The sequence below is a fragment of the Catharus ustulatus genome, chromosome 30, assembly GCF_009819885.2.
Source record: "Catharus ustulatus isolate bCatUst1 chromosome 30, bCatUst1.pri.v2, whole genome shotgun sequence".
In the NCBI taxonomy this organism is placed as follows: domain Eukaryota; kingdom Metazoa; phylum Chordata; class Aves; order Passeriformes; family Turdidae; genus Catharus; species Catharus ustulatus.
Window position 1 is genome coordinate 3009603 of NC_046250.1, and position 15128 is coordinate 3024730.

A 15128-nucleotide genomic window follows, 5' to 3' on the forward strand; every position below is an offset into this window, starting at 1 on the left:
GCTTCCGGGGCGCTTCCGCGGTGCCGACGTGGAGGTTCCGGGTTGCGGCCGGGCCGGAGCGGCGCCATGCTGACCAAATTCGAGACCAAATCGGCGCGGGTGAAAGGTGGAAAACCACGGGAAAAGCGGGAATGGCGGCGTGTGGGGAATGGGGGAGGCGGGGGGGAGCCGGGGGAGAGGTTTGGGGCGGGGGAGTGGGGAGGGGGAGGTGGAATTCATGGAGGGAGGGCTTGGAGAAGGGCTTTTCCCAGATGTTTCCCAGGTTTTCCCAGATTTTTCCCCGTCTTTTCCCCGTATTTTCCCTGTCTATTTTCCCAGGGTTTTCCCCATCTCTTCCCTGTCCTTTCCCAGCGTTTTCCTCGTCTCTTCCCAGACATTTCCTTGTGTTTTCCCCGTCCTTTCCCAGGGTTTCCTCTGTCTCTTCCCAGGGGTTTCCCATCCATTTCCCATCCATTTCCCATCCCTTTCCATCCCTTTCCATCCCTTTCCCATCCATTTCCGTCCTTTTCCCCAGGGGTTTCCCATCCCTTTCCCCCATCCCTTTCCCCCATTCCTTTCCCATCCTTTCCCCATCCATTTCCCATCCATTTCCCTTTTTATTTCCCCCTTTTTTATTCCCCCCTTTTTGTTTTTTTCATTCTTTTATTTTCTCTATTAAATTTTTTTTTAATTTTTAAAAATTTATTTCCCATTTTCCCCCCCTTTTTAATTTTTTTCCATTTAAAAAATTTTTTTCCCCATTTCCCTCCCCATTTCCGTGTCCCAGGGCTGTCGTTCCACCCGAAGCGGCCCTTTTTGTTTTATTTTATTTATTTATTTTTATTTTGTTTATATTTTTTAAATTTATTTTATTTATATTTTTAATTTATATTTATTTTATTTATTCACCATTTTCCACGTCCCCAGGGCTGTCGTTCCACCCAAAGCGGCCCTTTTAATTAATTATTTATTTTATTTATTTATTTTTATTTTGTTTATATTTTTTATGTATTTATTTATTTATATTTATTTAATTTATTTTATTTTATTTATATTTTTTATTTATTTTATTTATTTTATTTGTTCCCCCATTTCCGTGCCCCAGGGCTGTCGTTCCACCTGAAGCGACCCTTTTAATTTATTTATTAATTTATTTTAATTTTATTTATATTTTTTATTTAAATTTATTTTATTTATTTTATTTTTTCTCCCATTTCCCTGTCCCAGGGCTGTCATTCCACCCGAAGCAGCCCTTTTTATTTATTTATTTATTTATTTTAATTTTATTTATATTTTTTTTCATATTTGTTTTATTTATTTTATTTATTCCCCATTTCCCTGTCCCAGGGCTGTCGTTCCACCCGAAGCGGCCCTTTTTATTCTTTATTTATTTATTTTTATTTTATTAATATTTTTAATTTATAATTATTTTGTTTATTTATATATTTATATTTATATTTATATTTATATTTATATTTATATTTATATTTATATTTATATTCATTTTATTTATTTTATTTATGTTTCTTATTTATATTTATTTTATTTATTCCCTGTTTCCCTGTCCCCAGGGCTGTCGTTCCACCCGAAGCGGCCCTTTTTATTTTTGTAATTTATTTATTTTTATATTTTTTAATATGTTTATATATATTTTATATTTTCTGTATTTTTATATTTTTTATTTATATTTTTTATTTATATTTATTTTATTTATCTAACTTTTTTCTCCCATTCCTTTGTCCCAGGGCTGTCGTTCCACCCGAAGCGACTCTTTTAATTAATTAATTAATTAATTTTAATTTTATTTATATTTTTAATTTATATTTATTCATATTTATTTTATTTATTTAATTTTTTCCCCATTTTCTGTGTCTCCAGGGCTGTCGTTCCACCCGAAGCGGCCCTTTTTATTTTTGTAATTTATTCATTTATTTATTTATTTATTTAAATTTTTATTTATTTTATTTATTCCCTGTTTCCCTCTCCCAGGGCTGTCGTTCCACCCGAAGCGACCCTTTTAATTAATTAATTAATTTATTTATTTTTATTTTATTTATATTTTTTATTTATATTTATTTTGTTTTTTCTCCCATTTCCCTGTCCCAGGGCTGTCGTTCCACCCGAAGCGACCCTTTTTATTTTTGTAATTTATTTATCTATTTATTTTTTTTTTAAAATTTATATTTATTTAATTAATTTTATTTTATTTATATTTTTTATTTATTTTATTTATTCCCCATTTCCCTGTCCCCAGGGCTGTCGTTCCACCTAAAGCGGCCTTTTTAATTTATTTACTTATTTACTTTTATTTTATTTATATTTTTAATTTATAATTATTTTATTTATTTATTTATTTATTTATTTATTTATTTATTTATTTATTGTTTTATTTGTATTCCTTATTTATATTTATTTTATTTATTCTCTGTTTCTGTGTTCCCAGGGCTGTCGTTCCACCCGAAGCGACCCTTTTTATTTTATTTATTAATTTATTTTTATTTAATTTATATTTTTAATTTATATTTATTATATTTTTTCTCCCCTTTTCTGTCTTTCCAGGGCTGTCGTTCCACCCGAAGCGGCCGTGGGTGCTGAGCAGCCTCCACAACGGGGTGATCCAGCTCTGGGACTATCGCATGTGCACCCTCATCGACAAGTTCGACGAGCACGATGGTGAGTCCAGGAAAAACGGGAATTCTTGGGGGAAAATGGGAATTTTTGGGGGATAAATGGGGATTTTCGGGGGGATAAATGGGGATTTTGGGGGAATTTTGGAGGGTAAAATGGGATTTTTTGGGGAAAAATGGGGATTTTGGGGGGAAAAAAATGAGATTTTTTGGGATGGATTCCAGGGATTTTTGGGATGGATTCCAGGGAATTTTTTGAATGGATTGCAGGAATTTTTGTGATGGATTCCAGGAATTGTTTGGGATAAATTCAGGGGAATTTTTGGGGTGGATTCTGGGGATTTTTGAATGGATTGCAGGAATTTTTTTGGGATGGATTCCAGAGATTTTTGGGATGGATTGCAGGAATTTTTTGGGAATGGGTTCCAGGGATTTTTGCAATGGATTCCAGGGATTTTTGGAATGGATTCCAGAGATTTTTTGGATGGATTTCAGAGATTTTTGGGATGGATTCCTGGAAATTTTTTGTGATGAATTCCAGGGATTTTTGGGATGGATTCCAGAGATTTTTGGGATGGATTTCAGGGATTTTTGAGATGAATTCCAGGAATTATTTGGGATAAATCTGGGGGAATTTTTGGGATGGATTCTGGGGATTTTTGGGATGGATTCCAGAGATTTTCGGGATGGATTCCAGGGATGTTTTGAAATAAATTCCAGGAATTGTTTGAGATAAATTCCATGGATTTTTGGGATGAATTCCAGTGATTTTTGGGATGAATTGCAGGGATTTTTTTGAATGGATTCCTGAGATTTTTGGAATGAATGCCAGGAATTTTTTGGAATGTATTCCAGAAATTTTTTGGGATGGATTCCAGGGATTTTTCGGATAAATCCCAGGGATTTTTTGGGATGGATTCCCAAAATTTCCCCCGCTCTGGGGAGGATTTTTGGAATCTGGGCAAACCCCCCAGCAAAGCATTCCCAGGATTTTGGGATCCCCAGAATTCCCACAAAAATCCCAAATTTGGGCTCAGCGCTTTGGAGACAATTCCTGATTTTTTATTTTTTAACATTTCCATGGATTAAAAACACCAAAAAAACGGGAAAAAAAATCCTGAAATAAAAAGCAGGAATTGCTCCCAGCATCTGGAATTTGCTGGGTTTTGCTGGGTTTGGGGTTTCCTGGAGGAATTTTTGGGAATTCCGAGGTTTTCCCCCCAGGGCCGGTGCGAGGGATCGATTTCCACAAGCAGCAGCCGCTCTTCGTGTCCGGGGGAGACGACTACAAAATCAAGGTGGGAATTCCCAATTTTCCACTTTTCCCAAAAAAAAATATCCCCAAAAAAACAGAGCCTGGGATGGGCCCAGCTCGGGGTTTTGTGGGAATAAAGTTTGGGAATTGGGATTGGGGGGGAAATCTGGGATGGGAATTGGGATAAGGTGAGAAAATTGAAGGGAAATTTGGGAATAAAGGGAAAAAAATCCTGGAAAAATGGGAAGAATCCTGGGAAAAAAATGGGAAAAATCCTGGGAAAATAAAGGGAATTTTGTAATTTTGCTTCCCTGTTTTTGAGTTTTGGGAATTCTCTCCCAGCTGGGATTTTGTGGGAATAAAGTTTGGGAATTGGGATTGGGGGGGAATTCTGGGGTGGGAAATTGGGATAAGGTGGGAAAATTAAAGGGAAATTTGGGAATAAATGAGGAAAAATGTGGGAAAAAAAGGGGAAAATTCCTGAAAAAAAAATGGGAATTTTGGTTTGCTTCCCTGGGGTGGAGATGGAGCTTTTCCACTTTGGGATTTTGTGGGAATAAATTTTGGGAATTGGGAGTGAGGGGGGAAATTTGGGGTGGAAAATTTGTTTAAGGTAGGAAAATTGAAGGGAAATTTGGGAATAAAGGGGGAAAAATCCTGGGAAAAAATGGGAATTTTGTGGTGCTGGGTTGGAGGGGGATTTGCCAACGTGGAATCCCTGGATTTTTGATTTTGGGATCTCTGGGATTTCAGGTGTGGAATTACAAACTGAGGCGCTGTCTCTTCACCCTGCTGGGACACCTGGATTACATCAGGACAACCTTCTTCCACCACGTGAGATTTTGGGAATCTTCTGGGAATTTTCTGGGAAATTATTCTGGAATTTTCTGGGAATTTTGGGGGATTTTTTTTGGAATTTTCTGGGAATATTTGGGGAATTTTTGGTGAATTTTTTTGGGAATTTTCTGGAATCTATAGGAATTTCTCCTTGGGAACTTTCTGGGAATTTCTTTGGAGTTTTCTGGGAATTTGGGAATTTTCTGGGAATTTCTTTGGAACTTTCTGAGAATTTTTTTTGGAATTTTCTGGAATATTCTGGGATTTTTTTTGGAATTTTTTGGAATTTTTTAAATTTTTTTTTTAATTTTCTGGGAATTTTTTTGAAATTTTCTGGGGAATTTTCTGGAATTTGTGGGAATTCTCCATGGGAATCCCCAGTGGGAATCTCCTCTCCCAGGAATTTTCCTCTCCTGGGATTCTCCTGCTGGGAATTCTGCTTTTCCTGGGAATTTCCTCCCAGGAATTTCTCAGAATTCCCGTGGGATTTCTGCTCCTTCCTGGGAATCTCCAGTGGGAATCTTTTAATGAGAATTTCTTGGTGGGAATTTTGCTTTTATCTTTAATTTTAATTTTAATTTAATTTTAATTTTAATTTCCCAGGAGTATCCCTGGATCCTGAGTGCCTCTGATGACCAAACCATCCGGGTGTGGAACTGGCAGTCCAGGACCTGTGTCTGGTGAGAGTCCTGGAATTTTCTGGATTTCCTCGGATTTTCTGGGATTTTTTTTAGGATTTCCTGGCATTCCCTTGGGATTCCCTGGGATTATTTTAGGATTTCCTGGTTTTACCCTGTTTTTTTTCCCATTTTTTCCCCAGTTTTTGCTGGAATGTTTTCCCATTTCTTCCTGGTTTTGCTGGAATATTTTCCTGTTTTTTTCCTGGGATTTCCTGGAATTTTTACCTGGATTTTGCTGGAATGTTTTCCTGGGTTTTGCTGGAATGTTTTCCTGGGTTTTGCTGGAATGTTTTCCTTGTTTTTACCCTGTTTTTTCCCTGTTTTTTTTCTCAGTTCTACTGGAATCTTTTCCTGGGTTTTATAGGAATTTTTTTTTGGGTTTTCCTGGAATGTTTTCCTGTTTTTTCCCGGTTTTATCCTGGGTTTTACTGGAATATTTTCCCATTTTTTCCTCAGTTTTTACTGCAACGTTTTCCTGTTTTTATCCCAGTTTTTGCTGGAATATTTTCCCGTTTTTTTCCCAGTTTTTCCGGGATGTTTTCCAAGTTTTGCTGTAACATTTTCCTTGTGTTTTTATCCCGTGTTTTTCCCATTTTTTCCCTGGTTTTGTTGTAATATTTTCCCATTTTTTTTTTCCTGGTTTTGCTGGGATGTTTTCCAAGTTTTGCTGTAACATTTTCCCTGTTTTTATCCCGTTTTTTATCCCATTTTTCCCGTTTTTCCCAGCGTGCTGACAGGACACAACCACTACGTGATGTGTGCCCAGTTCCACCCGGCCGAGGACCTGGTGGTGTCGGCGAGCCTGGACCAGACCGTCAGGGTGTGGGACATATCCGGTGAGAGATCCCAAAAAAATGGGAAAATCCATGGGAATGGGAGTGGGACATCACCGGTGAGAGATCCCAGAAAAAACGGGAATATCCATGGGAATGGAAGTGGGAGGGACTAGACCGTCAGGGTGTGGGACATTTCTGGTGAGAGATCCCAAAAAAAATGGGAATATCCATGGGAATGGGTGTGGGACATTTCCAGTGAGAAATCCCGAAAAAATGGGAATATCCGTGGGAATGGGTGTGGGAGGGACCAGACCGTCAGGGTGTGGGATATATCTGGTGAGAGATCCCAAAAAAAAATACCAAAAAAATGGGAATATCCATGGGAATGGGTGTGGGATAACCTGGGAATGGGTGTGGGACATCTCCAGAGAGAAATCCCAAAAAAACCCAAAATCCATGGGAGAAATCCCAAGAAAACACCTGGGAATGGGTGTGGGACATCTCCGGTGAGAGATCCCCAAAAAAATGGGAATATCCATGGGAATGGGAGTGGGAGGGACCAGACCATCAGGGTGTGAGATATATCCGGTGAGAGATCCCAAAAAAATGGGAATATCCATTGGAATATTCATGGGAATGGGAGTGGAATAACCTGGGAATGGGTGTGGGACATCTGCGGTGAGAAATCCCAAAAAAAAACCCAAAATCCCAAAAAAATGGGAATATCCATGGGAATGGGTGTGGGACATCTCTGGTAAGAAATCACAAAATCCATGGGAGAAATCCCAAAAAATCCTGGGATAGCTGGGAATGAGGGGCTGGAGCAGCTGGAGAAGGGGATGGAGAATCCTGGGGGGCTCAGAAAAGGGGGATCCAGGGGGGATTTTGGGATATTCCAGGTGAAATTTGGGATCTGATCCCAGGGAATGGGACAGGACAAAAGGGAATGGCCTGGAGTTGTGCCAGGGTTGGATTTTTGGGATGATTTTTCCATGGAAAAAGGGTTGGGAAGTTCAAGGGGCTCAGGGAGGGTTGGATCCCCATCTCTGGAGGGAATTCCTGGGATTTTTTAATGGGAATTTCCTCATGGAAATTCTGCTTTTCTGGGAATTCGTTCCTGGGTATCTCCAGCAAAAATCTCCAATGGGAATTTTTTAATTGGGAATCTTCAATGGGAATTTTTATTTACAATCTGCAATGGGAATTTTTTATTGGGAATCTCTCCTTGGGAATTTTCTTCTCCTGGGAATTTTTCTCTCATGGGAATTCTGTTCTGCTAGGAATTCTACTCTGGGAATTTTTTAATGGGAATCGATGAGTTTGGAATTGAGCTTGGGATTCTTGCCCAAACCTCAGGAATTTTGGGATTCTATGGATCCTGGAGCTGGGACTGGAAAATCCCAGCATGGGAACGGGGCTGGAACAGTGAATGGAGACTCCAGGGGGGGATTTGGGATTTTCCTGAGGGGATTTTGGGATTTTCCAGGGGAAATTTTGGATTTTCCAGGGGAGGATTTTGGGATCTTCCAGGGGAGGATTTTGGGATTTTCCAGGGGGGATTTTTGGATTTTCCAGGGGGGGATTTTTGGATTTTCCAGGGGGGATTTGGTATCTGACCCCAGGGAATGGGAAACCCCTTGGGAACTGCAGGATCCTGGTGCTGATTCCCGAGGTTTTCCCGCTTTTCCCAGGGCTCAGGAAGAAGAACCTGTCCCCGGGGGCCGTGGAGTCGGACGTGCGCGGCATCACCGGCGTCGACCTCTTCGGCACCACCGACGCCGTGGTCAAACACGTCCTGGAGGTGCCCACAATTCCCAGGGTTCCGGGGGAATTCCAAGAAATCCCAGCTGGGCAGCAGGAAAAATGAGATCCAGGAGGGGTTTTGGGGTTTTCCAGGGGGGTTTGGGATCTGAGCCCAGGGGATGGGATAGGAAAAGAGGGAATAGTTGGGAAATTTGGGGAAATTTCTCTTGGAAAAGGGGGGAAAAAAACTTGGGATGAGGTCTGGGAAGGGCTCCAGGGGATGAAAAATCCCAGATTTTTTTTTTTTTTTCTGGGAATGGTTTGGGATTTTTAAACCCTGCTCAGCTGAGCCTCCTCAGTCCCTGCAGTTCCAGGCAGGGATCCCAGAGGGATTTTCCTGCTTTTCCCCACATTCCTTTTTTTCTTTCCATTTCTCCCATTCTCCTTGGATTTCTCTCATTCCCTTCCATTTTTTTCATGGATTTTCCCATTCTCTGCCATTTTTCCCTTGGATTTTCCCCCATCCCCAGTGACAATTCCCAGTGACCATTCCCAAGGAAAATTCCCTGGATTGTTCCCCATTCCCAGTGACAATTCCCTGGGTTTTTCCCCCATTCCCAGTGCCCATTCCCAATGAAATTTCCCTGGATTTTCCCCCATTCCCAATGAAAATTTCCTGGATTTCCAGGACCATGACCAGGGAGTGAACTGGACCATCCACCCCCATTCCCAGTGACCATTCCCAATGAAAATTCCCTGGATTTTGCCCTATTCCCAATAAAAAATCCCTGGATTGTTCCTCCATTCCCAGTGACCATTCCCTGGATTTTTTCCCATTCCCAGTGACAATTCCCTGGATTTTTCCCCCGTTCCCAATGAAAATTTCCTGGATTTTCCCCCCATTCCCAATGAAAATTCCCTGGATTTTAGGGCTATGACCAGGGGGGTGACCTGGACCTTCCATCCCCATTCCCAGTGACAATTCCCTGAATTTTTCCCCCATTCCTTGGATTTCAGGGCCATGACCGGGGTGTGAACTGGGCCATCCACCCCCATTCCCAATGACAATTCCCAATAAAAATTCCCTGGATTTTTCCCCATTTTCCAGGGCCATGACCGGGGTGTGAACTGGGCCATCCACCCCCATTCCCAGTGCCCATTCCCAATAAAAATTCCCTGGATTTTTCCCCGTTTTCCAGGGCCATGACTGGGGTGTGAACTGGACCTTTCACCCCCATTCCCAATGACAATTCCCAATAAAAATTCCCTGGATTTTCCCCCATTTTCCAGGGCCATGACCGGGGTGTGAACTGGGCCGCCTTCCACCCGTCCATGCCGCTCATCGTGTCGGGCGCCGACGATCGCCAGGTGAAGATCTGGAGGATGAACGGTGAGGGAAAAAGGGAAAAAAACACAAAAAACGGGAAAAACCCCTCGGGATGGGGCAGAGGGGAATCATCCCCTATTCCTGCTCTTTGCCTGAATTTTATCCCAAATTTTGGGGAGGTTTTATCCCCCAATTCCTTCTATTTTGGGTTTTTATTCCCATTCTTCCCATTTCTTTTTTTTAATTTCCATTCCTTCAATTTTTCTGTTTTCCTCCACAGTTTTTCCCATTTCCTCGTGGTTTTTTCCCCCACTCTTTCCATTCCTTTGCTGTTTGTCCTCATCCCATCAATTTTTTTTCCCATTTTCCCTGATTTTTACCCCAAATCCCCCAGAATCCAAGGCCTGGGAACTGAACTCAAGCCAGGCTGGTTTCTCCCTTTCTCCTCTGTTTTTTCCCCATTTCCTTGTGGTTTTTTCCCATTTCTTTGTTATTTCTCCCCATTTCTCTGTGGTTTCTCTCAATCCCCCTGCTGTATTTCCCCACCCCATTAACTTCTCCCCATTTTCCCATTTTTTCCCCCAGAATCCAAACCCTGGGAGCTGAACTCCTGCTGGGCTCGTTTTTTCCCATTTCCTTTTGTTTTCTCCCCATTTCTTTGTGTTTTTTCCCCATTTCTTCAGGTTTTTTTCCCCCACTCTTTTTGTTCCTTTGCTGTATCTCCCCTCCCCATTAACTTTTCTCCATTTTCCCCTTTTTTTCCCAAAATCCAAGGCCTGGGAGCTGAACTCCTGCTGGGCTCGTTTTTTCCCATTTCCTTTTGTTTTCTCCCCATTTCTTTGTGTTTTTTCCCCATTCCTTCAGGTTTTTTCCCTCACTCTCTTTATTCCCCTGCAGTTTCTCCCCATCCCATTAACTTTTTCCCATTTTCCCATTTTTTCCCCAGAATCCAAACCCTGGAAGCTGAACTCAAGCCAAGCTGGATTCTCCCTTTTTCCTGTATTTTTTCCCCATTTCTTTGTGTTTTTTCCCCATTCCTTCGGGTTTTTTTCCCCCACTCTTTTTGTTCCCTTGCTGTATCTCCCTATCCCATTAACTTTTCCCCATTTTCCCGTTTTTTCCCCCAGAATCCAAGGCCTGGGAGGTGGACACGTGCCGCGGGCACTACAACAACGTCTCGTGCGCCGTGTTCCACCCGCGCCAGGAGCTGATCCTCAGCAACTCCGAGGACAAGAGCATCCGGGTGTGGGACATGTCCAAGAGGTCAGAGGGGGCTCCCTGGGGTGGGAATTCCCAGAATTTCCCTGGGGATTGCTGCAATTCCTGGATTTTGCCCCCCCAGGACTGGAGTGCAGACGTTCCGGCGCGACCACGACCGGTTCTGGGTGCTGGCGGCGCATCCCAACCTCAACCTGTTCGCTGCAGGTGGGTCCTGCTGGAGACAGAGCCCAAAATTCCACATGGGACACCCCAAATTCCACATGGGAGAGACCAAAATCACACCAGGAACCCCAAAATCCCATCAGGAACCCGAAATTCCAGATGGTAGAGCCCAAAATTCCACATGGGAGAGGCCAAAATCCCACCAGGAACCCCAAAATAACATTAGGAGCCCCAAAATCCTGACAGGAACCCCAAAATTCCAGATGGGAGACCCCCAAATTCCAAATGGGAGAGCCAAAAATCACAACAGGAACCCCAAAATTCCGTCAGGAGCACCAAAATTCCATGTGGGAGAGACCAAAATCACACCAGAAACCCCAAAATAACATCAGGAACCCCAAAATCCCATCAGGAACCCGAAATTCCAGATGGGAGATCCCAAATTCCAAATGGGAGAACCCAAAATCACAACAGGAACCCCAAAATCCCATCAGGAACCCCAAAATTCCATCAGGAACGCCAAAATCCAGATGGGAGACCCCAAATTCCAGCTGGGATCCCCCCAGGAACCCCAGATTTCCCCAGGAACTCCCTTCTCTTCCAAACCCCAAATTCCCATTGTCACTCCCAGTGTTCTTCCCGCTTCTTTCCCCAATAGTTTCCCAGAATTCCAGCTGGAATTCCGGATGTTTTCCCCTTTTTTTTCCTGAGGTCACAACAGGGCCATGCTGGTGTTCAATCCCAGAATTCCAGCTGTAATTCCCAATGTTTTTTCCTGTTTTTCCCCAGGCCACGACGGGGGCATGCTGGTGTTCTATCCCAGAATTCCAGCTGTAATTCCCAGTATTTTTCCCTGTTTCCCCAGGCCACAACAGGGCCATGCTGGTGTTCAATCCCAAATTCCAGCTGTAATTCCAGATGTTTTTCCCTGTTTCCCCAGGCCACGATGGAGGCATGCTGGTGTTCAAGCTGGAGCGGGAGCGGCCGGCGCTGGCCGTGCACGGGAACTCGCTGTTCTACGTCAAGGATCGCTTCCTGCGGCAGCTCGACTTCAGCAGCTCCAGAGACGTGGCTGTCATGCAGCTCCGCAGGCATGGGAACCCAGAAACCCCAGAAATCACATCCCAGAAATCCCATAAATCCCATCAATCCCATCCCATCAGTCCCATCCCATAAATGCTTCCTGCGGCAACTCGACTTCAGCAGCTCCAGAGACGTGGCTGTGATGCAGCTCCGCAGGCACGGAAACCCCAGAAATCACATCCCAGAAATCCCATAAATCCTATAAATCCCATAGATCATACCCCATCAGTCCCAGCCCAATCCCATCCCGTCAATCCTTGCCATGTCAGCTCGACTTCAGAAACTCCCGAGACGTGGCTGTCATGCAGCTCCGCAGGCATGGGAACCCAGAAACCCCAGAAATCCCATAAACCCCATAGATCACAGCCCAGAAATCCCATAAATCATATCCTGTAAACCCCATCAATCCCAATCCCATCAATGCTTCCTGCGGCAGCTGGACTTCAGCAGCTCCCGGGACGTGGCTGTCATGCAGCTCCACAGGCACAGAAACCCCAAAACTGCCAGAAATCATATTCTATAAACCCTATAAACCCCATAAACCCCATAGATCATAGACCAGAAATCCCATCAATCCCATCCCAATCCCATCCCATAAATGCTTCCCGTGTCAGCTCAACTTCAGCAGCTCCAGAAACATGGTTGTGATGCAGTTCTGCAGGCATGGAAACCCCAACAACTCTAGAAATCCCATAAATTATATCCCGTAAACCCCATCAATCCTATCAATCCCATAGATCATATCCTATAAACCCCATTGATCCCATCCCAATCCCATCAATCCTTCCCGTGTCAACTCGACTTCAGCAGCTCCTGGGACGTGGCTGTGATGCAGCTCCACAGGCATGGAAATCCCAGAAACCCCAGAAATCACATCCCAGAAATCCCATAAATCACATCCCATAAATTCCATAAATCCCGTGCATCATATCCTATCAATCCCATCCCAATCCCATGAATCCTTCCTGCAGCAACTCCCATCATGGCCATGATGCAGCTCCACAGGCACAGGATAAATCCCGGAATAAATCCCATAAATCACATCCTAGAAATGCCATAAATCACATCCCATAAACCCTATAAATCCCATAAATCCCATCCTAGGAATCCCATAAACCCCATCCTAGAAGTGCAATAAATCCTGTCAATCCCATCCTATCCCATCCCATCAATCCCATCCTATCCCATCAATCCCATCCTATAAATCCTATCCCATCAATCCCATCCCATAAACTGTCCGGTTTTCACCCCAAATCCTCAGATTTTCCCCATTTTTTCTCCAGTGGTTCCAAGTTCCCGGTGTTCAGCATGTCCTACAACCCCGCAGAGAACGCCGTGCTGCTCTGCACCGTGAGTGCAAACCCCAAATCCCTAAATCCCTAAATCCTCAAAATCCCAAAATCCCCAAAATCCCAAAACCCCCAAGTCCCAAAATCCCCAAAACCCCAAAATCCCAAACCCCAAAATCCCAAAAACCCCTAAACCCCAAAATCCCAAACCCCAAAATCCCCAAAATCTCAAATCCCAAACCCTCAAATCCCCAAAACCCCAAATCCTAAAATCCCTGAGCATGGTGGAGGGGAAGAGATGGGGAAATCCCAAAATCCCTGATTTTTTTCCCTAACATCCCTGATTTTTTTTGGAAGAATCCCTGATATTTTCCCTAAAATCCATGATTTTTATCCCTGAAATCCCTGATTTTTTTCCCTAAAATCCCTGTTTTTTTACCCTAAAATCCCTGATTTTTTTTCTCTAAAATCTCTGATTTTTTCCCTGAAATCCCTGAATTTTTGGGGAAGAATCCCTGAATTTGTGGGGAAGAATCCCCGAATTTTTTTCCCTAAAACCCCTGATTTTTTTTCCCTAAAATCCCTGATTTTTTTTCTCTGAAATCCCTGATTTTTTCCCTGAAATCCCTGATGTTTTTTGGGAAGAATCCCTGATTTTGCCTGTCTCTGTCCCCAGCGAGCCAGCAACCTGGAGAACAGCACCTACGACCTGTACAGCATTCCCAAGGACGCTGATTCCCAAAATCCCGACGGTGGGTGACCCCAAAAACCCCCAAAAATCCCCCCAAAAACCCGGAATTCCCATCCCCGCCCCCTCCTCCATTTCCCCTTTATTGATCCCCAAAAATCCCTTTTTTTCCCTCTAAAAATCCCCTTTTTCCCCCCAAAAAATCTTCTTTTTTCCCCAAAAATCTTAATTTTTTCCTCTAAAAATCCCCTTTTCCCCCCTGAAAAATCTTCTCTTTTTCCCCCAAAAAATCCCCCTTTTTCCCCCCAAAAAAATCTTTTTTCCCCAAAAAAATCCCAGTTCCCCCCCCAAAATCTTCTTTTCCTCCAAAAATCTTCTTTTTTCCCCCAAAAATCCCCTTTTTCCCAAAAAATCTTTTTTTCCCCCCAAAAAAATCTTTTTTTACCCAAAAATATCTTCTTTTTTCCCCAAAATCCCATTTTTTCCCCCAAAAAAATCCCTTTTCTCCCCCAAATAGTCTTCTTTTTTTTCCCCAAAAAAAATCTCTTTTTTCCCCCAAAAAAATCTTTTTTTCCCCCAAAAAAACCTTATTTTTTCCCCCAAAAAATCTCCTTTTTTGCCCCCCAAAAAAATATTTTTCTCTGTTTTTTGGCAACTTCTCCCTTTCTCCCTTGAAAAATTCAAACTTCTCCATCCCCATCCATTTTTTATCAGGAATTCTTTTCCCTCCCAGCTGGATCTGGCCTGGATTTTTGGGATAAAAAAACCTTTAAAAACGACAATCCCAGGAATTATTTTAATTATTTTGTTTTCCTTCTCCTGCCAAATCCCATTTTTTTGGTTTTTTTACAGGAATTTACGATTCCAAGCCTTGATTGAATGGGATAAAAACTCCCAAATTATCTTTTTTTGTTAATTTATTTTTATTTTTTATTTTTTTCCTCCAGCTGCTCCCCCTGCCAGGGAACGTTGGGGATGATGGATTTGGGGATTTTTCCAGGGATTTATGGATTTCTGTTTCCCTGCTGGGCTGGATTTTGGGACAAAAATAATTTATTTAATTTTTTTTTTATGGAAAGTTTTGTCCAACTGGGATATTGGGAAAATCAATCAAATCCCTGGATGTGACAGAGGAGCAGCTGGAATTTCAAACCAGCAGCTCCCAAAAAAATGAAGAGGGAAAAGGGAAAATTCCACTGGCAGAGGGGGGAGGAGGGAAAGGTTTGAAAGGTTTGGGGGAAAAACCCTCAAAAATCTAAAATTTGGGAAAAACCCTCTCAAATCCCTGATTTTTTTTGGAAAAAACCCTAAATTCCCTGTTTTTTGGGGAAAAAAACCCCTCTAAAATCTGGGAAAAAACCTCTCAAATTCCTGATTTTTGGGGGGAGAAAATCTCAATTCCCTGTTTTGTATTTTTTTTTAAACCCCTCAAATCCTTGATTTTTTGGGAAAAATTTCTGG

At 42.6% G+C, this 15128-nt stretch overlaps 1 protein-coding gene across 3 annotated transcripts in view; it reads left to right on the forward strand.

Moving 5' to 3' along the window:
* The first annotated feature begins 13 nt into the window (after positions 1-13).
* COPA (COPI coat complex subunit alpha) overlaps positions 14-15128 on the forward strand; it is a 29316-nt gene continuing 14201 nt past the window's right edge. For 2 of the 3 annotated variants that reach the window (XM_033082818.1, XM_033082820.1), the window contains exons 1-13: positions 14-106; positions 2539-2652; positions 3831-3904; positions 4615-4695; positions 5302-5378; positions 6105-6214; positions 7846-7955; positions 9188-9287; positions 10352-10487; positions 10567-10649; positions 11548-11698; positions 12974-13040; positions 13656-13731. In XM_033082818.1, the coding sequence (XP_032938709.1) occupies positions 67-106; positions 2539-2652; positions 3831-3904; positions 4615-4695; positions 5302-5378; positions 6105-6214; positions 7846-7955; positions 9188-9287; positions 10352-10487; positions 10567-10649; positions 11548-11698; positions 12974-13040; positions 13656-13731 (1219 nt within the window). In that variant the 5' untranslated portion in view covers positions 14-66. Of the gene's footprint in view, positions 107-2538; positions 2653-3830; positions 3905-4614; positions 4696-5301; positions 5379-6104; positions 6215-6320; positions 6353-7845; positions 7956-9187; positions 9288-10351; positions 10488-10566; positions 10650-11547; positions 11699-12973; positions 13041-13655; positions 13732-15128 lie in introns of those variants that run through there. The other variant, XM_033082819.1, reaches the window with a different exon arrangement.